This window comes from Notolepis coatsorum (genome assembly GCF_963971535.1).
Source record: "Notolepis coatsorum genome assembly, chromosome: 19".
Lineage (NCBI taxonomy): Eukaryota > Metazoa > Chordata > Actinopteri > Aulopiformes > Paralepididae > Notolepis > Notolepis coatsorum.
In genome coordinates this window covers 17,703,582-17,727,879 of record NC_140183.1, presented here as the reverse complement: position 1 = coordinate 17,727,879, position 24,298 = coordinate 17,703,582, and the positions used below count along the sequence as shown (strand labels likewise).

Here is a 24,298-nt window from a genome sequence, read left to right as displayed (position 1 = left end):
TCTCTACATGAATATATAACTCTAATCAATATAGTGTGTATTCTCAAAATATAATATTTAAAAAGTGTTTTGTCCCGACTCTCAAGAATCAGTGAAACATATTAAGAAGGAATGTACTATAATTTAGTACCCTCCCCCCACGTCCCTAAGGAAATCAATAAAGGAATATCTTATCTATGAATGCACTATCAGTACATATACGAATGAATGCACCATTGCATCATTTAGTATAGAAACCGCTTTTGAAAGTGAACTGCCCTGAGACTTAGCAACATATCTTTTACTGTTGCCTTTGGCATCATCTGCGGTTCATCTTTGGTGCAATAAGGATCTAGGGTTTAACAAAGGCTTTAACAGAGTTGTTGTGAGACGGCTTCTCCCGCGCTGGAGGTCTGACATACTAACGCTGTCCGGGCCGACTAACCAGACGCCTTGTTTGCTTTAGCAGCGACCCTCCAAACCTGATTCTGAAGCGCTCTCGGTTCTTTTCTCCCCTCCCGTTTTTCTTCTGTGAACACGCTTTTTTCTTGGCCTTTTCTTCTGTTTTCTGGAAAGAAAATTTTTCCTGAGCACCTTTCTTTTATTTTGGTCCATCTGCTGCTTTCTCTCTCTCTCTATCTCGTCTCTCTCTGACTGGTTTTTGAAAAAACCCTTGAGTGAGATACTGGCCGTGGCCCACAGTCACACGAGGTCCAGCCTGCCACACAGGCCTCCACGTCTCCCCACCTGTCCTGGCTCTGACTAAACTAATGCAAATACATAAAGACACAGCCAAACAGCTTGGCCCCTAACAAATAGAAATACATAAAGACACAGCCAAACAGCTTGGCCCCTAACAAATAGAAATAAATAAAGCCACAGCCAAACAGCTTGGACCCTAACAAATAAATAACGCCACAGCTAGACAGCTTGCGTAACATCCTTGAGGACTGAACAAGTCCAAGTGGAGACGAAGAGGTAATGTTTCTGCTCCAGTGTGCTGAGCTGTGGGGAAATGGCCGCCATCAATCAGGTTGGATGGAAAGGGCTGCTGGCTGGGTCTGTGTGTGTGTGTGTGTGTGTGTGTGTGTGTTCTGGCTATGTCAGCAGTGTTGTAGATTCCCATGAGATCAGCATTGGGGTTTAAGTTGTAGGGAGCTCATAACATAACACTAGCCTTGTAAATTCAACAGACCTGAGTCCAATGATGGACCTGAGTCCAGTGATGGACCCCGAGTCCAATGACGGGCCGCTGTGGGCTAGGTGGGCCTGGAAGAACCTCTGTCACATAACAGACATTCTCAAACATCCACGAATTAAACCAATAGCAACATCTGCACACTAATGACACTAATCTGTGGACACAGATGAATTGACACACACACAGGAAAGGATACTTCTTGCCATGTTTGTTGGTGTGGTAACACACTCCATATACTCACACATAACAATGGACGTTCTCTGCCTACGCTGGTATTATAACAAAAGCTCTGTTCTCCGCTCCTCGTGGTCTGCTGCATGCCAGCCCCCCCGCCCCCCCCCACCTCCTTTCATCTTTCTCCCCCTTTTGCTTGCGGTTGCTTACCAAGCCTGCACCCCCCCCCCCGCGCCCCCGCCCCCACCTCAGTGAAGCGCTATAACAGCCATGTGTTTGTGTGGACGGTTAAAGGAATTGGTCCGGCAACTTCCTCGGAGACAAAAGCCATTTGTTCCAGCTCCCCACCACGGCACTCAACAGGTGAATCTACTCCTCATCTTCTCCTCTTCCATGTACCTGTCTCTATGTCTCTGTCTGTCTCTCTCTCTGTCTCTCTCTCATTTCTGTCTCTCTCTCTTGTCTCCGTCTCTTTCTGTATCTCTCTCACTGTCTCTCTGTCTTTGTCTCTCTCTCTGTCTGTGTCTGTCTCTCTTGTCTGTGTCTCTCTCTCGTCTCTGTCTCTCTCTGTCTCTCTCGTCTTTCTGTTTCTCTCTCGTCTCTGTCTCTCTCTCTGTGTCTCTGTCTCTCTCTCTGTCTGTGTCTCGGTCTCTCTCTCTCTCGTCTCTGTCTCTCTCTCTGTGTCTCTTGCTCTTCTCTCAGTCCTGCTCCAAAGCGTCTCTTTTGCGAAAACCAAGTGAAAACAGTTGGCGGCTAGCCTAGAGAGAGGTGGGCTTGTGACCTTGATTTGTAAATCCTCAGAGCATCTGGGAGAATTCGGTTGGTGGAAGTGATTGATGCATTTCCTTCTGAATTTGGCTGGATGAAGAGACTTATTGATGCCTTTCCTTCTGAATTTGGTTAGGAGGGAGTGACTGATTGATGCCTTTCCTTCTGAATTTAGTTAGGAGGGAGTGACTGATTGATGTCTTTCCTTCTGAATTTGGTTAGGAGGGAGTGACTGATTGATGCCTTTCCTTCTGAATTTGGTTAGGAGGGAGTGACTGATTGATGCCTTTCCTTCTGAATTTGGTTAGGAGGGAGTGACTGATTGATGCCTTTCCTTCTGAATTTCGTTAGGAGGAAGAGACTGATTGATGCATTTCCTTCTGAATTTGGCTGGAGCTGGTGGAGATAGTGACTGATTAATGCCTTTCCTTCCTTGGACCATCGGGCAGAATTTGGGTGGAGGGAGTGACTCCCTTAATGCTCAGTGTTACCGTAGGCGTGCCCTTGAGCAAGGTGGAGGACCACAGAAGCGCTTCAGTGGCCAACAAACAGACAGTGGAAGGCTGTGGTTGTTGGCGGGCAGCTCCCAGGTGTGAATGTGTTGACTGGTGAGCAAGGTGGCTCAGTTCATCCTCCCTGGATAAAGGTCATAGGCTGTACATTGGGAGATGAATTGGAGATGTTATTCAATGGAGTGGTCTTGTTTTTCCCTCTAAATGAACCCATTACGTTTAGGAATTCAATGATACAGTAGTACCACACATCTGTCTCCTGCTGTGCCTTTCAAATTATCTGCTGATTTTTACTTCTTAGGTACTCTATAGCCTTTCATCTCCTCTTCACTAATTGTTCATTCATAATATCAATTCTTTATTCATTCATTCATAATATCAATTCTTTATTCATTCATAATATCAATTCTTCATTCATTCAGAATATTAATTATTCATTCATTCATATAAATTATTTCATTCATAATATTAATTCTTCATTCAGAATATCAATCATTCATTCTGTCAGTCTCGTCCTCTACCTTCCGTTCCTCCGGTCCATTTCTTTCCCTCAATCACACTCTTCTTTCTTTCAGTTTCTAGTACCAACTTGCACAGAATGTTTGTGTAGTTCTCATTCGCCCGTAACCACTTTCGCAAGAAAATGCCTAATTTCTGTGCAGCGGGTAGAGCAGGTAAAACGTTGAAAAAGCACGATATCACTGTTGTTGCGCCGTGACTTTATCCAGTAATAAGACACTGTCACATTTGTGTTGATATATTTCTCATATATCAATACTTGGCGACTGTTGTCTCATCCAAGATGGAGGGGAAATGGATCTTCTAAGAATTCTGTGAAAGGTCTCTATTAGGATTGTTTTAGCCGTTAGCAATCGCCCATCAAACAAACATTCACTAAAACCAATCCAGCAGCACCATTCAGCATCAGTTATCCAGTCATTATCACTCTGTGAAGGTGAATCATTGTAAAGGGGTGCTCTGTGCCTCCGATAATGTTTTTCCCACAAAATATTATAAGTAAATAACTACGGCCTTGTTAATTGAAGTTCATGTTAACGATTTGCATTTCTAAGTGGCAAAAATAGATTTCAGGTAGGTCTCCAGTTCGGGATAATGGTCTCTCCAATACTAAAACCAAAGAGCCACCTGTAACATGTCAGAAATCAAAGTGACTTGGATGACCCCAAACTAATAGTCTCCAGTCTATACTGTTCACTGTTCAGTAAAACAGTGAACTGGATTGGTACTCTGTATCGATAGTTTTAGTACTGTGCCTCTGTCGGCAGAGAGGAAGTGGTATCGGTGCATCTCCACATCCAGTGTCAATTTGAGTGGTCAATCGGAGCATCCCTGCCCTTCAAGTTCAAGTTTTGTTTTATTTGTCACATATAAGGTAACTTGTACAGTGAAATGCTTGCTTCTGTATGAGCCTCCTGAGATTGTGCTTCAAACAGTGAAAAAAGAATAAAGACCAAACACTATACAAAATAATACAATATACAAAATGAAAGTACAAAATGCAAAAATGCCCTCTGCCCAAACACCCTTTCTTTTGTGTCTCGGTATACAGGACCAACTCTGACTCTGCCCTGCACACCAGCGTCATGAAGCCCCCCACAGGAGACTCCTTCACCCCCCAGGCCTCCAGGCGCAGCGGTGAGGCACTGCTGCACTCAGTGCACAGAAGGGGTCACACACACAGAAGGGGTCACACACACAGAAGGGGTCACACACACAGAAGGGGTCACACACAAGGTCACACACTGAAGGGAATGTTGATGGCTGTACTGCACATAGGGAAAGATTGACTGAGAAGACTGAGTACAGAGGGATGTTACAAATGTATCACTTTAGAGCAGGGGTCAGCAACCTTTTTGACATGGAGTGCCTGTTTGAAATATAGTTGTAACTAGTGTGCCTCAACAATATTCCATGCATCGTAATTTTTTTTCTCATAATCAAGTATTTTTAATTATATTTTTTACATTATTACATCATTATTGTTATTATTAACTATTATTATGATGGTTGTATCAACCCTAAATCTGAGTTAGGGGGGGGGGGAATGCAATGCAGACAAACGGCTGCATACAGTGCGACCATTTCACTCACTCCATTTGCCCATTCATTTTTGGACACATCACACACCATCGGTGTGTGTACTGTACGTGTGCTGTCATAGCTCCACCTACAGGCATAATGGAGAACACCAGGAGAACACCAGGATGTGAATGGAGGGTGAATGTGAGGTATATCGTGTAAATAAGTTTTGATTGATCGCAAGACTACACTGAAAAAAAAATAATATTAAGTTACCAGAACTTAAAAAGATTGAGTTCAGTTACTGTGCATTAAGGTTTTCAGTTTTCAATCCATAAATTAACAGAAAAATAAGTACACAACCACATTATTTCAACCTAATAAAACTATGTTTATTGTCATTGTTTTAAGAACACAAGTTGACTTGGTAATACTCACATTTTGAGTTAAAAAAAAAATGGCTTTTAACATGTGCAATGTTCAATGAAATAGAAAAATAAATAATAAAATTTGTTGATTTAATCCCACTGGTCACAATGGTGACCGTAATAATGTTTTTGTTATAAGGCTCTGCAAATGTTACTGAATGATGTAGCAATGTATTTCCAGCTAAATTGAAATAATAAACAAATAAATGGTCTCAATTAAATATGTGGTAGTAAAAAGAACCTGTGGGAGGATTTCAACAAGATAAATGCGACAACAGTGCAAAATATTTCACTAATATTTAAAAAAAATATATATATATATATATATATATATATATATATTTTTTTTTTTTTAACTGCTGCCCCCTGTGCCTATCAAAATGCCCCCGCGTGCCTAGGGTTGCCTACCCCTGCTTTAGAGGAACACAAACCTTTATGTACCTATTACACACTCGCACACACAGCCTTATTGCAGCTTTATGTACCTATTACACACTCGCACACACAGCCTTATTGCAGCTTTATTTACCTGTTACACACTCACACACAGCCTTATTGCAGCTTTATGTACCTATTACACACTTGCACACAGCCTTATTGCAGCTTTATTTACCTGTTACACACTCACACACAGCCTTATTGCAGCTTTATTTACCTGTTACACACTCACACACACAGCCTTATTGCAGCTTTATTTACCTGTTACACACTCACACACAGCCTTATTACAGCTTTATGTACCTATTACACAAACACAGCCTGGAAGCCAGTATTTCTTGCTAATTTGTTTTCAACTTTTGCGATACAGACTCAAAGCCAATCAGGCACTGCGTTCTAACTGCTGCTCTGTCCCATAGTGGAACGCCAGCCCCTGATCGCAGGGATTAAAGCTGTCCGTTGCTAAAAATGGATTTCGGTCATTTGGTCCGAGGACAAAAGAAAAGAGAGCAGGACGGCGAGTGGATGTTGGGGGGGGGGGGGGGGGGCACGGGAAGAACTGGAGGATAAGAGAAGAGACTGGCCAGAGAAAACACTGTACAGTGTACAGTTAGCCTAACTAACCTACCTAGCCCAACTAACCTACCTAGCCTACCACACTAGCACGTCATCTCAGTAGAAAGCATCCTCGGTTAACGTCGGAGGATTTGGCGGGGTGAGTCGGGACATTTTGGCATGTCGAATTGGCGTGGAGAGAGATCACTCCGATTTGGCTGAAGTCACAACACAAATAGCCAGGGGTTGCAACAACACTGTTACTTTCACTTGCTAGGCATTCTGAGAGAAGCTACCGTCTGTGCTGAGTGAGTTAGCAAAGAGGCTAAGTAGGCTCTAATTGTGTTCAAAAGATGGCTTGTATATACATCACTATTCTATATATATATAGACTTTACTACATTATTCTATTTGGTTATAGACTACTACATTATTCTATTTGATTATATACTTTACTACATTATTCTATTTGGTTATAGACTTTACTACATTATTCTATTTGGTTATAGACTTTACTACATTATTCTATTTGGTTATGGTTATAATAACATCTCCAGTGTGATGAAGCCACTGTTATCAGAATGTGATTATAACATATCTCCAGTTTGATGAAGCCACTGTTTATCAGAATGTGATTATAACATATCTCCAGTTTGATTAATCCACTTATCAGAATGTGATTATAACATATCTCCAGTTTGATGAATCCACTGTTATCAGAATGTGATTATAACATATCTCCCGTGTGATGAAGTCACTGTTATCAGAATGTGATAAACAAGGGATACAAATGGGGGAAAGAAAAATGGAAGATCTCTCTCAATTGCACTATGATACTTTTGTACCTGCACAACTCCAGTTTGATTAATCCACTGTTATCAGAATGTGATTATAACATATCTCCAGTTTGCTCCAGTCTTACTTGTTGTGTCTCTCTGTGTAACTTTAGGTGAGGCGGAGGGGCGAAGAAGTAAGTGACACACAGACACACACACGTTTATGTTTATATCTGTGTGAGGACCTTTGATTTACTACATTAATTCCCAAGACGTAACGCTCATCAGTAAATGTAAATGCCACGCTGACATTATGGGAAATGTGCTTACAAGAAGATAAACCCAAATTTTCTCTCTGTGTTCAGTAGAAAACTATCCGGCTGCAAGCTATCCTAGTTTAGCACAAGCTGTTGGCCAAAAACACCTCTCCTGGAGTTTTCAGCTAGGCTAGTGATCCGTATCCGCTTCCATTCATTTGTGCTAGGCTAGCTTGCAGCTGGATAGCTTTCTACTGAACGCACAGAGAGGAAATTGGTGTCTATCATCTTGTCTGACTCTGGCGAGAAGACGCGCATTTCCCATAATGTTGGCATGTTATTTTAATATATAGTATGTGTGAGATGATAATTATTCAGTTTGGTCTTTTAGCACCAAAATATTTTGGTCCGCCAAAGGGGGGCCTGACAGAAAAAGTTTGAGAAGCACTGCTTTAACCCCTCACCCCTCCCCCAGTGTTCCCCTACCCAGTGCCTCCCATCGAAGAGAACATGTTGGATGAAGGCAAACTGCTCAAACCCTGGGACACCAAGAAGGTAGACTATAACTCCAGTAGAAAACCACAACCTATTTTCTTGTCTGAGAATATATTGTTTTATTTAAAGTTTTCTCTAATATCCAGTGAAAGTGAAAATGTAATTTGATGGAAGTGTGAAAAGAATTGTATATATATTATATAAAATGTTGTCATCTATCATCGCTGGAGACATCATTGTTCAATTACTTGGTAATAAACGTACTGATCTCACAATGTTGTTTTAGTTGATACATCGCAGCCCTCAGGTTGCTTGGAAAACCGTAAAAGCTACTCTTACGTCTATTGCTTCTAAAGACCAGGATGTACTTCTGATGAGTCTATTGCTTCTAATGGCCAGGATGTACTTCTGATGTGTATAGGGTGTAAAACACCAGGATGTACTTCTGATGCGTATAGGGTGTAAAACACCAGGATGTACTTCTGATACATATACGGTGTAAAAGGCTTACGTAACTCAAACCTGTATTTTGAGTTTGATGATTTATGAAAGTAGCAAAAAGCTTCTTTTCCAACCGCAAGTCAACGTGTTAAAAGGAACACCCCAACATTATGGAAAATGCGCTCACCATCTTCTCCAGAGTTGGACAAGAAGATGGACACCAATTTCTGGAGAAGACGGCGAGGGCATTTTCCATAATATTGGCGTGTTCCTTTTTTAAGCGGTCTGTAAACGGAGCAAACATCTCTATGATCAAATAAATGCCAGATCCAGGCTTTAATCGGCAGAACGTGGAACTAATCGAGTGTTGTCTGTCCTCAGTTGCCCCTGCTGTCGTCTCGACCCAAGTCCTGTGAAGTCCCCGGGATCAAGTGAGTGTGACGCTAGCGACCATCACAAGAGTATTTATGTCTCTGTGGAATCCTGTGGTCGCCTGGGCTTTGGTGAATCCTGTGGTCGCCTGGGCCCTGGTGAATCCTGTGGTCGCCTGGGCCCTGGTGAATCCTGTGGTCGCCTGGGCCCTGGTGAATCCTGTGGTCGCCTGGGCCCTGGTGAATCCTGTGGTCGCCTGGGCCCTGGTGAATCCTGTGGTCGCCTGGGCCCTGGTGAATCCTGTGGTCGCCTGGGCCCTGGTGAATCCTGTGGTCGCCTGGGCCCTGGTGAATCCTGTGGTCGCCTGGGCCCTGGTGAATCCTGTGGTCGCCTGGGCCCTGGTGAATCCTGTGGTCGTCTGGGCCCTGGTGAATCCTGTGGTCGCCTGGGCCCTGGTGAATCCTGTGGTCGCCTGGGCCCTGGTGAATCCTGTGGTCGCCTGGGCCCTGGTGAATCCTAATAATAATAGATCAAATTTATATAGCGCCTTTCATAGAACCCAAGGTCGCTTTACAATCAGGACAAAAAATAGGGCAAGGAAAATAGGGGGGGGGGAGGGAGAGGGGATGAGGGAAAGTAGGGGATAATGGACCTTATTTAATCTAAAACTAACTGATGGGGAAAGCCTTGGTGAAGAGGTGTGTTTTTAGAGCGGATTTGAAGGTGTCCAGGGTTGGGGCGTTGCGGATTTCGGGGGGGAGAGAGTTCCAGAGGGCAGGGGACGCCACGCTGAAGGCTCTGTCCCCAAAAGTCTGTAACCTGGTGCGAGGGATGGAGAGGAGACCTAGATCAGAGGATCGTAGGTTCCGGGATGGAGTGTACTGGTGGAGGAGATCAGACGGGTACCGGGGTTGTCTGGGCCCTGGTGAATCCTGTGGTCGCCTGGGCCCTGGTGAATCCCAGGGGGAGAGGGGTGACCTTCTCGGTCTGGGAACAAAGACTATAGTATAATAATAACTAGACTAACCTCCCTCTGGCTGTGAGGAGCCTCTCTTTATGCGGGAGCTGACGAGGCTTGATGAGCTCCTGGTGTGGGGGATTGACTACCTGCTGTAGGGGGATTGACTACCTGCTGTAGGGGGTTTGACTACCTGCTGTAGGGGGATTGACTACCTGCTGTAGGGGATTGACTACTTGCTGTAGGGGATTGACTACTTGCTGTAGGGGGATTGACTACCTGCTGTAGGGGGATTGACTACCTGCTGTAGGGTGATTGACTACCAGCTGTAAGGCATGATTCCCATGCTGTCTGTTCCCCCCAGCCCAACCTCTGTGTGTGTGCCTGTCTATTAGGGCTGGACGAAGAGGCTGAAAATCTTTCAGATATTGGTCAGTAATAAATGATAATAGTGATGCTTTAAAGGTTTGTTTACTTTCGCTTTCAAATCAGCTGCAGCCTGAGAACTGGAGTGTGAGGGGCTGTAACACTAAAGATGGCGGCAACGACAAAGAATTGCTGCAAAATAAACATACATCTGTTGTTTAAAAAAGAAAAAAATAAACCATTTAATAACCATATCGATAATTATAGATATCGAGTGATATGATATCGATATCGTGATATCATTTTTGGCCATATCGCCCAGCCCTAGTCTGATGCTCCCGGGCTTAACACATTCGTGGCCAACCACGTATATATACGTGTTCCGGATCCAACGCTTGAGGGCCAACCACGTATATATACGTGGTAAGGTTGTTTTGGCTTTTATTCCATTGTAATATCCTACTCAATGTCACCGAGCGGCACTGCAGATTTACCCTACTCTTGGGATTTGGAAAAGTGCATTACCGGCCAGATCCTCGTAGGGGCGCTGTCTCGATAATGCAGTGTTCCCTGTTACAGACCGGTGTTTTATTTTTTTTCATGGGTGGACTTTTTTTTCTGAAGCTATGGCTTTACCAGATCGCCTGGAATACTTTTTGGGACGCTGAATTCAGTATGCAGTAAAGGAATATAGCATCAGCCAATGGACATATCGATCTACCAGATGGCGATCGATAACTGGGAAATCCTGTTTGGGATCCAACCGGCCCACGGTAAGAGCTTTTTCACGTAAATTACAGCCCGATCGGGCCTTGTTCTCATAGCCAACCACCCGGTCAGCGTATGAGGCTAATGAGGCTAATGCCGTTATTGGTAATCAATAATCAGAAACGACGTCCCCCCCCCCCCCCACCCTTTCATGCATTCATGGTGGACCATGATACCGATAATATGCATTTAGAGTTTTAGCTCTAGCTTGTGTATAGCCAAAACGTTATTAGCTTAGCGCTCTGTATCTCGCCTTCCAGGAAATACCCCAGAACATTGCGGTATATAGTTCATATTCACAACGCTATAAAATGGGAACGTATTGATGATTTTTTTTTTATTTAAGGCATATTGAAGGGACGGTTTATAGTGTCAATTGACAATGACATGGACAGATAGCAATAATATAAAGTATAGATTTAGCTCTACAAACAGCCTCACACACAATGAAAGGTTGTTATGATAAGCTGGCCTTATAGAGTGAGATTAGACGGATCCCAGTGGCCGCGAAAGTGTTAACTAGGCAGGTCTGACCGTGCCCGGGCTTAGCAAGGTGCCCTGTCACATATGTGGTTGTTATGATGTCATGGTTGAGTACTATAGTGTGTGAGTGCTAGAAGTTCCTTCATGACTTTAGTGTCTCACCTGCACAATCTGTATTCAGCTGCTGTTGTTTCTGTCTGTTTCTGTTTCTTATTATGAAAGTCATAAATAATGTAAAAACAAGCGTGAACACTGCACACACACACACTTTTGTGGACCAACAGAGCGAGCTATAGAGCTGCTAGTTGCATCCCAAAATATCTAGAGTTTATCACTGCTATCGTGGCAGACGAGAACATGACAATTCAGTATCGTTTTATTGCCAAGCCTGTGTGTGTGTGTGTGTTGTCATCCTTCCAGATGTGCTGTGTTTCAGTGAATCATCCCTCTACCTCCACTCCCACTTGTCTTCTATTTATCCATCCCCCTCTTCTCGCTCCTATTCCTCCTCCTCCTCTGTGACTGAAATACTGACTAACAACTGACACAACTCCCATTACACATTCTTTACTCTTGTTCCCATAGCTGGAGGTGTGTGTGTGTGTGTAATATGTGTGCGCTGGAAGAGGCTGGCCATGGTGTCTGCTCCCCCCCCTCTCTCTGTCTTGTTTGCCTCTATTGTCTCTCTCTCTCTCTCTCTCTCTCTCTCTCTCTCTCTCTCTCTCTCTCTCTCGTGTCTGTTGTGTTTGCCTCTATTCTTTCTCTGTGTTGTTTGCCTCTATTCTCTCTCTCTCTACATCTAACTATAGAAAGTAAGCACCTAACTATAGAACTTAAGCAGCTCTAACTATAGAAAGTAAGCACCTAACTATAGAAGATAAGCACCTAACTATAGAATTTAAGTACCTAACTATAGAAAGTAAGCATCTGGGCACCCAAGTGGCGACCCATGTAACGTTCTGCGTCGCGAAGCGGCCGGCATCCTTTGCCGAATGTCTTCCCCCCGCTCTGTCTCCCGTTCTTCCTCTCTCTCTCTACCGGACTGCCCGGTAGAACAAACAAATAAAAAATCTACCAAAAACATAATTTAGAAAAAAGAAAGTAAGCATCTAACTATAGAACTTAAGCAGCTCTAACTATAGAAAGTAAGCACCTAACTATAGAACGTAAGCACCTAACTATAGAACGTAAGCACCTAACTATAAAAAGTAAGCATCTAACTATAGAACATAAGCACCTAACTATAGAACTTGAGCACCTAACTATAGAAAGTAAGCACCTGGAGCGGCTAAGTGACGCAGTGGGAAAGGCGCTCGCCACTAACGCAGGAGCTGCTGGGTTCGAGCCCAGCTCTCGCCGTTGCTTCCGGCTTGGCTGGTCGTTCATACTAATACAATTGGCAGTATTAGGGGGTGGGAAAGCCGGTGGGTGGGGATCGGACGTTGTGGACAGCGACTCCTACAGGTCGGTTGGTGCGCCTGTACAGCAGAATCAGGAAGTATCGGGGGCAGCGTGAGCCTCCCACGCGTTACTCCTCGCCACTGAGAGATGGCGCCGTGCAGGTGAAAAGATGCGACGGCTGCCTCCTCATGTACCGGAGGGGACACGTGATGCAAGGCTTTGTCCACATTGCAGCCGACCAGTGGGAGGCATGGCCTAACAACGTTCGAGACAGGGGAGGGTAGAATTGGATAATACGAAATTGGGATGCGAGAAAAATAGAAAATGGGGAGAAAAAGTAGATAAAAAGCAGCTCTAACTATAGAAAGTAAGCGCCTAACCTTTTTACCTTTTTGCTTACAAGTCCTGCTTCCATCGTCTCAAAAACCTCAGCCACTGCCCCGTGTCTCTGGTCTGTGTTGTAGTTTGACAGTGAGTTGTGTCTCCTCCCTCTGCCAGTATCTTCCCCTCCCCGGACCAGCCGTCCAACCCGTCCCACGGCGTGCCCTCGGCCCTCAACACGGGCGGCTCGCTGCCCGACCTGTCCAGCCTGCACTTCCCCTCGCCGCTGCCCACGCCGCTGGACCCCGAGGAGCCGGGCTACCCGGGCTCGCTGAGCGGGGGGAGCAGCACGGGGAACCTGGCCTCCACCCTCACGCAGCTGGGCATCACCGTCGGCGCGGGGGGCAGCGGGACCTTCCACCACCACTCGCCAGGTACTAGACACGGGGACAGGGGTATGTGTGGTCCGGCTATAACTATACAACATCCAGTTAGTCAAAAATCTAAAATACAAATAAAAATACACAGTCCGAGATATACATTCTAAAATATGTATATACATTCTAAAATATACAGTCTGAAAATATACAGTCAAATGTAAATGTCCAGGAAGGTATACAGGGATTTACTCTGTGCTCAATGAGGCACAGTGTGGCGTTATACAGTCTGATGGCTGTTGGAACGAACTGTTGTGTTGGTAGTGATGGTTGTCTTGTCGACGAAAGACAGGGGAGGAAGTTTGTGGGCACGAGCGAGGGAGAGCATGAAAGTTGGGAGATTTATTCTGGTTGGGCGTTCCAGGTTTAGATTGAGAGAGAGAGAGAGAGAGAGGTGTTTTTCTTTTGGCATGGTGGATGTGCTGTCGGAAAATGTCGCCGTCCCTTATCTGCTCTGAGGTGACCACAAGCAGGAAGCTGCAGAACGCTGGGACGCATCTCAACACTCTGGTTTACCTCCTTCTCCCCCAAGTCTCCTTCATCTCCTTCCCTCGGTTTGTCGCCCCGCCGAGAGGCGTAGAATTGTAGAATATGGATTTGAAACCTTTATTTATTCTCGAAAAGGGACATTGAGGTTTTACCCGCATTTGCAAATTCGGCGAGATTACGAATAGAAACGGTTCAGAATACATATAAAAGGGATCAAATATATTTGCATAAATACGATTTATTACAAACAAACAAATCCCCCTCCTCTGAAGCTGCACTTTTACATTTTACAGTCGGTTACATTTGACATGCCTCCTATACAGAGTACAACTTTTTATTTTGCAGACATCTTCACCTCTCAACTTTGGACATAGAACAATACATTGATGCTGATGTTCATGGTTTACAGAGTTGTAAAAGTTATTGCAGATGAGGAATTGTGGCTAACATGCTAAATATTATCCAAGTACTTTTAGCACCCTAAAATAAGGACACTGTGTACACCAATATAGATGTGGATGAAAAGATTTAATAAAGAAATAATAAGAGAAAGCTGTAGGTACAGTATATCTCTATGCTCACGGTATTAAACAGGCAAATCCATGTAGTGTCTCTAGAAATATAGTCAAGTTAGGCCGCGCTCTCAAGTTCTGACACTGGGTGCTGTAATCCCATAAAGTTCAGTATATCAAAAAGCAGGGTAGCGGACCAGCACTCTCAGGTTCAATGTTTTTAATGGCAGCCTGAATAGGAAACGGACATGTTTCGGACAATGTCCTTCTTCAGTGATATGGCTAGCAATGGAAATACATTCAAGATGGTAGTTATATACACCTGGCAGGTAATTACATGACACGGCAGGAAATGACACTTTACACTTGGAGAAATGTCGAGCTACCGACGACTTGACATCTGAATTTCTCACAGCACATTTGTGTTCACTGATTCTTGATTTAAAGGCTCTCATTGTTTTGCCCACATAAGAGAAATTACAGGGACATTTTAGCAAATACACCAGATTAGACGAATTACACGTAATCTGTCAAAGGACGGATTACGTGTAATTCGTCTAATCTGGTGTATTTGCTAAAATGTCCCTGTAATTTTTCTTATGTGGGCAAAACAACGAGAGCCTTTAAATCAAGATCAAATGTCCGATTTAATGCTCCTACTGATAGAAGAATCTACCAAAGATCGACAGATTGTTCAGCATGAAATTGAGGAAATGAACAAGAAGGTGGATACACTGAACAAAGACCTGGAAAAGGCTCCACTTGAAATCAAATTAACAGAACATTTGAACAAATTTGCAATGACACTCAAACAAGATAAGCTCCGGAAATTCCAGCGGGATGAAAAAGATTTTAAAGAGAACAATGTTTACTCATGGCACAGACCAGGGGCTGCCAACCCATGGCATAGACGCAAGGCTCAACACTTCCATGAACCCAAGCGCACACATCCCCGCACTGTCTCCTTCAACTTCACCAGTGAAGAAGAAGACTCTGATGCCCCACGAAGGAACCCCGGAGTGGATTTTTTAGGAGAAGACCAATCTCTAACGAGCCAAGACAAGGACACACGGACACCCCACAAGGAAAACAGAGGAAGAGGACGAGGAGGGGGAGAAAGAAACCTGCATCGCAAATATCACACACGGAGCCAACAGAGGTAGTGATCAACTTGTCAGACGTACAGCTTACTGATGCGTAGAACAAGGTATTATCCAAAGGTCTCTCTTTCTCCCCGACCAATCTTCCCAATGACTTTGAATTAAAAACAGACTTGTTTCGCTTTTATAGGAATCTACACATTAAGGCATGGTATAAGCAGAATCCACAGTGTGTGTTTACCCCAGTTAGTCAAAATATTATTACTCCATGTACTCCTTTTAAGCCTAAATCATATTTTTGTCCAGTAGTACAGAATACTACGTTGAGCACATTCGAGAAAAAAGTAAATTATGAAGTAAAGAAATTAACTAATAGCAAGACACATGTCCACCATAATTTGACTAAAAACGAACGAGATGCCCTCAAAGAACTCTCAGATAATAGAAATATTGTCATTAAGAGAGCCGACAAGGGAGGAGCCATAGTAGTTTGGGGTGTAGAACAATACGTTAAAGAGGCGTCCCGACAACTTCAGGACACTACTTTTTATCTCCCTCTTACTTCTAACCCGTCAACTATATTAGCAGAAGAACTTAAAGACTTGCTAGTTAGGTCGAAAGAAGATAACCTTATCTCTGACCAAGAATTTAAGTTCTTATACAATGATAACCCTCGTATGGCCTCCTTCTATTTATTGCCTAAGATACATAAAAACCTTGCTGAACCACTGGGGAGACCAGTGATTTCAGGGAACGATAGCCTAACTGAGCCTATATCTAAATACGTAGATTTTTTTTTATTAAACCACTACTTCCAACGCTTCCAGCTTATTTACAGGACACTACAGATGTTCTCAATAAAATCAAAGAGCAAGGGAATATTGGACCAGGCACTTACTTGGCGACAATGGATGTAGAAGCCCTTTACACCAGTATTGCCCATGACCAAGGCATGACAGCCAGAACAATACATTGATGCTGATGTTCATGGTTTACAGAGTTGTAAAAGTTATTGCAGATGAGGAATTGTGGCTAACATGCTAAATATTATCCAAGTACTTTTAGCACCCTAAAATAAGGACACTGTGTACACCAATATAGATGTGGATGAAAAGATTTAATAAAGAAATAATAAGAGAAAGCTGTAGGTACAGTATATCTCTATGCTCACGGTATTAAACAGGCAAATCCATGTAGTGTCTCTAGAAATATAGTCAAGTTAGGCCGCGCTCTCAAGTTCTGACACTGGGTGCTGTAATCCCATAAAGTTCAGTATATCAAAAAGCAGGGTAGCGGACCAGCACTCTCAGGTTCAATGTTTTTAATGGCAGCCTGAATAGGAAACAGACATGTTTCGGACAATGTCCTTCTTCAGTGATATGGCTAGCAATGGAAATACATTCAAGATGGTAGTTATATACACCTGGCAGGTAATTACATGACACGGCAGGAAATGACACTTTACACTTGGAGAAATGTCGAGCTACCGACGACTTGACATCTGAATTTCTCACAGCACATTTGTGTTCACTGATTCTTGATTTAAAGGCTCTCATTGTTTTGCCCACATAAGAGAAATTACAGGGACATTTTAGCAAATACACCAGATTAGACGAATTACACGTAATCTGTCAAAGGACGGATTACGTGTAATTCGTCTAATCTGGTGTATTTGCTAAAATGTCCCTGTAATTTTTCTTATGTGGGCAAAACAACGAGAGCCTTTAAATCAAGATCAAATGTCCGATTTAATGCTCCTACTGATAGAAGAATCTACCAAAGATCGACAGATTGTTCAGCATGAAATTGAGGAAATGAACAAGAAGGTGGATACACTGAACAAAGACCTGGAAAAGGCTCCACTTGAAATCAAATTAACAGAACATTTGAACAAATTTGCAATGACACTCAAACAAGATAAGCTCCGGAAATTCCAGCGGGATGAAAAAGATTTTAAAGAGAACAATGTTTACTCATGGCACAGACCAGGGGCTGCCAACCCATGGCATAGACGCAAGGCTCAACACTTCCATGAACCCAAGCGCACACGTCCCCGCACTGTCTCCTTCAACTTCACCAGTGAAGAAGAAGACTCTGATGCCCCACGAAGGAACCCCGGAGTGGATTTTTTAGGAGAAGACCAATCTCTAACGAGCCAAGACAAGGACACACGGACACCCCACAAGGAAAACAGAGGAAGAGGACGAGGAGGGGGAGAAAGAAACCTGCATCGCAAATATCACACACGGAGCCAACAGAGGTAGTGATCAACTTGTCAGACGTACAGCTTACTGATGCGTAGAACAAGGTATTATCCAAAGGTCTCTCTTTCTCCCCGACCAATCTTCCCAATGACTTTGAATTAAAAACAGACTTGTTTCGCTTTTATAGGAATCTACACATTAAGGCATGGTATAAGCAGAATCCACAGTGTGTGTTTACCCCAGTTAGTCAAAATATTATTACTCCATGTACTCCTTTTAAGCCTAAATCATATTTTTGTCCAGTAGTACAGAATACTACGTTGAGCACATTCGAGAAAAAAGTAAATTATGAAGTAAAGAAATTAACTAATAGCAAGACACATGTCCACCATAATTTGACTAAAAACGAACGAGATGCCCTCAAAGAACTCTCAGATAATAGAAATATTGTCATTAAGAGAGCCGACAAGGGAGGAGCCATAGTAGTTTGGGGTGTAGAACAATACGTTAAAGAGGCGTCCCGACAACTTCAGGACACTACTTTTTATCTCCCTCTTACTTCTAACCCGTCAACTATATTAGCAGAAGAACTTAAAGACTTGCTAGTTAGGTCGAAAGAAGATAACCTTATCTCTGACCAAGAATTTAAGTTCTTATACAATGATAACCCTCGTATGGCCTCCTTCTATTTATTGCCTAAGATACATAAAAACCTTGCTGAACCACTGGGGAGACCAGTGATTTCAGGGAACGATAGCCTAACTGAGCCTATATCTAAATACGTAGATTTTTTTTTATTAAACCACTACTTCCAACGCTTCCAGCTTATTTACAGGACACTACAGATGTTCTCAATAAAATCAAAGAGCAAGGGAATATTGGACCAGGCACTTACTTGGCGACAATGGATGTAGAAGCCCTTTACACCAGTATTGCCCATGACCAAGGCATGACAGCCATGAGACATTTTTTAGATACTCGCACTGACTAACAGGACCCCCCTACAGATTTTTTAGTCGAACTAACCAAATTTACTTTACTTAATAATGTGTTTTTATTTCAGGACAAAATGTATCGACAGGTAAAAGGCTGTGCTATGGGTGCATGTTTTAGCCCTTCATATGCAGGCTTGTTTATGGGAAAATGGGAGGAGGACTATGTGTTCAACACTCAAAACGTATTTAAAGATAAGATCATCTGGTGGGCCAGATATATAGATGACATCATTATGTGGTGGAAAGGCACTATTGATGAATTGAAAGCTTTTCATAGTTATTTGAACAACACTAACCCAAATATAAAACTGTCTAGATTTTAGTCCTGATAAGATCCATTTTCTTGACTTAGAAATCACTAAAGACTTGAATGGTGACTTACATACGTCATTGTACAGGAAGTTAACGCATAAAAATACTATTTTACATGCAGAGAGCTTCCACCCCTCTACTTTGATCAACAATGTTCCGTACGGCCAATTTAAAAGAGTACGTAGAATTTGTGACAGTGAGGCTGATTTTAGAGAAAAGAGCGGAGAAATGTATGATCGCTTTAGAGAACGTGGCTATACACATAATACTCTTAAAATAGCTATATCTGAAGCCGCTACTGTAGAACGCGACTCCCTCTTAAAAAGAAAGACACTGAAAGAGAAAACCGATAGGGTGTTTTTCTCTACCACTTATAGTACTAAAGCCCTTGCTGTTCGCAATATAATTAAAAAGAATTGGAGCTTGATCCAATGTGATGAGTCCCTGTCTAACATTTTCCCTGACCCGCCCCTCTGTACATTTAGGAGAGCTCCCAATCTCGGAGATAAATTAGTACGAAGCCATCTACCGGCAGATGTCAAATCTACATGGCTACCTAAGCCTCCTATAGGAACGTATAGATGTGGTCACTGCAAACAATGTGATGTGGTGATAAGATCAAAAGCTTTTACCCACCCAGTTACAAAACAGACATATACTTCTAACAGCTTTATTAATTGTCAAACGACACATGTTATTTATATACTGTCTTGTTCCAAATGTGACTCTTTTTATGTTGGTCGTACGAAACGCCGTCTACTTGATCGACTGGCAGATCATAAATATGCTATTAAAACTAACAACATGGATTATGCAATGGCTAAACATATTCATGAAGTTCACCATAGTACCTCTGCTTTATTTACAGCTATCGGAATTGACAGTGTTCCACTCACGTCTAGAGGAGGTAATAGACAAAGAATTCTAAACCAGAAAGAAAGTCGCTGGATCGATAGACTACAGGCCACCTCACTCCCAGGTTTAAATGATTCCATAGACATGGTATCATTTTTATAGGCCAGTAGATCACTTTATTTATTTATTGTATTTATACATTGTTATTTATTGTATTTTGATAGACTACAGGCCACCTCTTTACAGGTTTAAATGACTCTACGGACATACTGTCACTTTTATAGGCTACTACTATAAAACTACTATAAAATCTACTATAAGTAGATTACATTATAGTATTATTATTCTTTGTCATGCATTACTCAATGCTCTTACATTGTTGTTGTTTTGATAATTGTTTTTTGATAATTGTTTTTTGATAATTGTTGGTAATTGTTTATATTATTATTGATCTATTCTATTTTTGACTCATTTCTTTATGTTGTTATAATATTTTGAGCTTGTGTGTATATATACTTATATAATATACAAATTTGTTTTTCTATTTAGTATTATTGTATATTTACTTCAACTCAAGTTGAGAATGTTGCTTTGCCTTCATTTAATTGGGACCAGCTGTCCCCCATTGTAATTAGTGTCTCCCTGAGTTGTGTGTTTTTTTCTTTTTTCCTCTATTTAGTCACAGTATTGTTTTTGTCACAGCAACACCCTGAAGAAGGCCATGTAGGCCGAAACATGTTGGACTTTTTTTTTTTTTTGATCCACTTTTTCTCCCATTTTTCTATATTTTCTCCCATCCCAATTTCGTATCATCCAATTCAACCCTCCCCTGTCACGAACGCTGTTTCTTGCCTCCCACAAGCCGGCTGCAATGTGGACTAAGTCATACATAGCACAAGTCCCCTCCGGTACTTGAGGTAACAGCAGTCGCATCTTTTCACCTGCGCAGCTCGATCTCTCAGTGTCGAGGAGTAACGCGTGGGAGGCTCACGCTGCCCCCGACACTTCCTGATTCTACTGCGCAGGCGCACCAACCGACTTGTAGGAGTCGCTTGTTCACAACGTTCGATCCCCACCCTTCAGTTTCCCTCCCCGTAATACGGCCAATGTGTATTACTGCGGACGACCAGCTAAACTGAAAACAATGTGGAGAGCTGGATTCGAACACGCGAATCCTAGCGTCTCCACACTGGTGGCGAGTGCCTTGCCCACTACACCACCTAGCCGCCCAACATGTTGGACTTTTAAAAGATTTTTCTAAATAATGTAAGCCACTTATTAAAGGCTTTTTAAAAACTGTAGAGCTGCCTTGGATCTCAACCTTTCTTATATAAGCGAATCCTACCCCGGATTTAATCCAAAGAGCACCTACCTGAAACAAAATAAGAACGCTGAAGCCCTCTCCATATCCTTTGTTATATTTATATATATGTATAATTTGTGGATTTATTATTGGACTCTACTTTGATAGGTAATTCCTTTGGTCACATTGCACAGGCACACCTGCGTCGTGATGTCATTTCCTGCCGTGTCATGTAATTACCTGCCAGGTGTATATAACTACCATCTTGAATGTATTTCCATTGCTAACCATATCACTGAAGAAGGACATAGTCCGAAACATGTCTGTTTCCTATTCAGGCTGCCATTAAAAACATTGAACCTGAGAGTGCTGGTCCGGCTACCCTGCTTTTTGTGTCTCTAGAAATAAAATAGAATAAAAATGTAGATTTTCTTTGTGTTTACAAATGTTAGATTTAGTGTATCCGACGAGGTGTGTTTGCGAGCAGCAGGTGGATGTTGGGATCAGCTGACGGTGTTTTGTCTCTTCCCAGGTCTCCTGGCGTCTCTGCAGGGCACGCTCAGTAACCCCTCCCTGCACTCGTCGCTGAGCAACCCCAACATCCAGTCGTCTCTCAGCAGCCACTCGTTCCCCAACTCCCTCAGCTCCGCCTCCCTACATTCGTCGCTTAGCAACCCCTCCCTCCAGTCCTCTCTCAGCTCCTCCCCCTCCCTCAGCAATCAGTCCCTGCATTCCTCCCTCAGCAGCTCCTCTCTGAGTGGCCAGTCGGTGGCCAGCAGTAACCCCGGCTACAGCAGCGGCTCCTGCTCCTCCTCCTCCTACTCGCCGATGCTCACAGGCCAGGGCCAGCCGCCACTCAGCACGTCTCCCAGGAGGCGGGCCCAGCTCTCCCCTCTGATCCTGCCCATGGGGGGAGAATCTCGGCGGCACCACTCGAAGCAGTTCTCCCCGACCATCTCCCCTACCCTGTCCTCCATAACCCAGGTACACTCTCTCTCATCTCTCTACCCTGTCCTCTATAACCCAGGTACACTCTCTCATATCTCTACCCTGTCCTCTATAACCCAGGTACACTCTCATATCTCCACCCTGTCCTCTATAACCCAGGTACACTCTCATATCTCCACCCTGTCCTCTATAACCCAGGTACACTCTCATATCTCCACCCTGTCCTCTATAACCCAGGTACACTCTCATATCTCCACCCTGTCCTCTATAACCCAGGTACTCTCTCATATCTCTCTACTCTGTCCTCTATAACCCAGGTACACTCTCATATCTCTACCCTGTCCTCTATAACCCAGGTACACTCTCATATCTCTACTCTGTCCTCTATAACCCAGGTACACTCTCATATCTCTACCCTGTCCTCTATAACCCAGGTACACTCTCATATCTCTACCCTGTCCTCTATAACCCAGGTACACTCTCATATCTCTCTACTCTGTCCTCTATAACCCAGGTTCACTCTCATATCTCTCTACCCTGTCCTCTATAACCCAGGTACACTCTCATATCTCTCTACTCTGTCCTCTATAACCCAGGTTCACTCTCATATCTCTCTACCCTGTCCTCTATAACCCAGGTACTCTCTCATATCTCTCTACCCTGTCCTCTATAACCCAGGTACACTCTCATATCTCTCTACCCTGTCCTCTATAACCCAGGTACTCTCTCATATCTCTCTACTCTGTCCTCTATAACCCAGGTACACTCTCATATCTCCCTACCTTGTCCTCTATAACCCAGGTACACTCTCATCTCTCTACTCTGTCCTCTATAACCCAGGTACACTCTCATATCTCCCTACCTTGTCCTCTATAACCCAGGTACACTCTCATATCTCCACCCTGTCCTCTATAACCCAGGTACTCTCTCATATCTCCACCCTGTCCTCTATAACCCAGGTACACTCTCATATCTCTCTACTCTGTCCTCTATAACCCAGGTTCACTCTCATATCTCTCTACCCTGTCCTCTATAACCCAGGTACACTCTCATATCTCTCTACTCTGTCCTCTATAACCCAGGTTCACTCTCATATCTCTCTACCCTGTCCTCTATAACCCAGGTACTCTCTCATATCTCTCTACTCTGTCCTCTATAACCCAGGTACTCTCTCATATCTCTCTACCCTGTCCTCTATAACCCAAGTACACTCTCATATCTCCCTACCTTGTCCTCTATAACCCAGGTACACTCTCATCTCTACTCTGTCCTCTATAACCCAGGTACACTCTCATATCTCTACTCTGTCCTCTATAACCCAGGTACACTCTCATATCTCTACTCTGTCCTCTATAACCCAGGTACACTCTCATCTCTCTACTCTGTCCTCTATAACCCAGGTACACTCTCATATCTCCACCCTGTCCTCTATAACCCAGGTACACTCTCATATCTCCACCCTGTCCTCTATAACCCAGGTACTCTCTCATATCTCCACCCTGTCCTCTATAACCCAGGTACTCTCTCATATCTCTCCACCCTGTCCTCTATAACCCAGGTACACTCTCATATCTATACCCTGTCCTCTATAACACACACACACACACACACACACACACACACACACACACACACACACACACACACACACACACACACACACACACACACACACACACACAATATAATTCAGATGTGTTTTCATTATGTCACAATCTGTACATTGTATGAAACATCATGATGAGTTTCATAAGCAGGGGGCGAAATTAAAGCCCGCCGCCCGCCAGGGGCGCTCAGTTTTTACCTTTGGCGCTTGCCACTGAGAGCCCTGCCCGCCGTGTGGCGTGTGGACGTGTAGTTCATAACGATACTCTTATTTTGAAAATCTGTGCGGGTCTCATTTCCGGCCCAAGCGCAGCTAGAGTCATAATATCGATGGCTCCGGCAGTTAGCAGCATTCGGTTCGTATGATATTCTTATTTTGAAAAAAAACGTGGCAACGAGTCATATCCGCCCAGCCGGGCCAGCCCTTTCTGCTTGTATCAACACAGAGCGGCCCGCAGCTCTAGTGCCACTGCTAACGTTAAGCTCTCAGAATGGTAGCAGCTCGCCCGCAGCATCTAGTGCTAACGTTAAGCTCTCAGAATGGTAGCAGCTCGCCCGCAGCATCTAGTGCTAACGTTAAGCTCTCAGAATGGTAGCAGCTCGCCCGCAGCTCTAGTGCTAACGTTAAGCTCTCAGAATGGTAGCAATCTGCTCTAGTCTAGATCGGACCTCCATGAGCTGCATAATACCTCCGTTCCCTCGTTAGCTAGCTCGCGTTAGCTAGCTCACGTTAGATCGATCTGTCCCAGTAAACTAAATTATCTTAACGTTATCTACCGGGCTAGCAGTAGCTACAGATAGCTCC

General features: G+C 43.6%; 1 protein-coding gene across 1 annotated transcript in view; it reads left to right on the top strand.

The window, feature by feature from the left end:
* LOC311246161 (CREB-regulated transcription coactivator 2) overlaps positions 1–24,298 on the top strand; it is a gene marked incomplete at its 5' end in the record, with an annotated part of 89,211 nt that overhangs the window by 43,492 nt on the left and 21,421 nt on the right. The window contains 7 exons of the mRNA XM_084336277.1: positions 1,649–1,717; positions 4,205–4,290; positions 7,045–7,065; positions 7,604–7,683; positions 8,446–8,495; positions 12,911–13,167; positions 21,473–21,924. Coding sequence (XP_084192403.1) covers positions 1,649–1,717; positions 4,205–4,290; positions 7,045–7,065; positions 7,604–7,683; positions 8,446–8,495; positions 12,911–13,167; positions 21,473–21,924 — 1,015 coding nt within the window. The remainder of the gene's footprint in view (positions 1–1,648; positions 1,718–4,204; positions 4,291–7,044; positions 7,066–7,603; positions 7,684–8,445; positions 8,496–12,910; positions 13,168–21,472; positions 21,925–24,298) is intronic.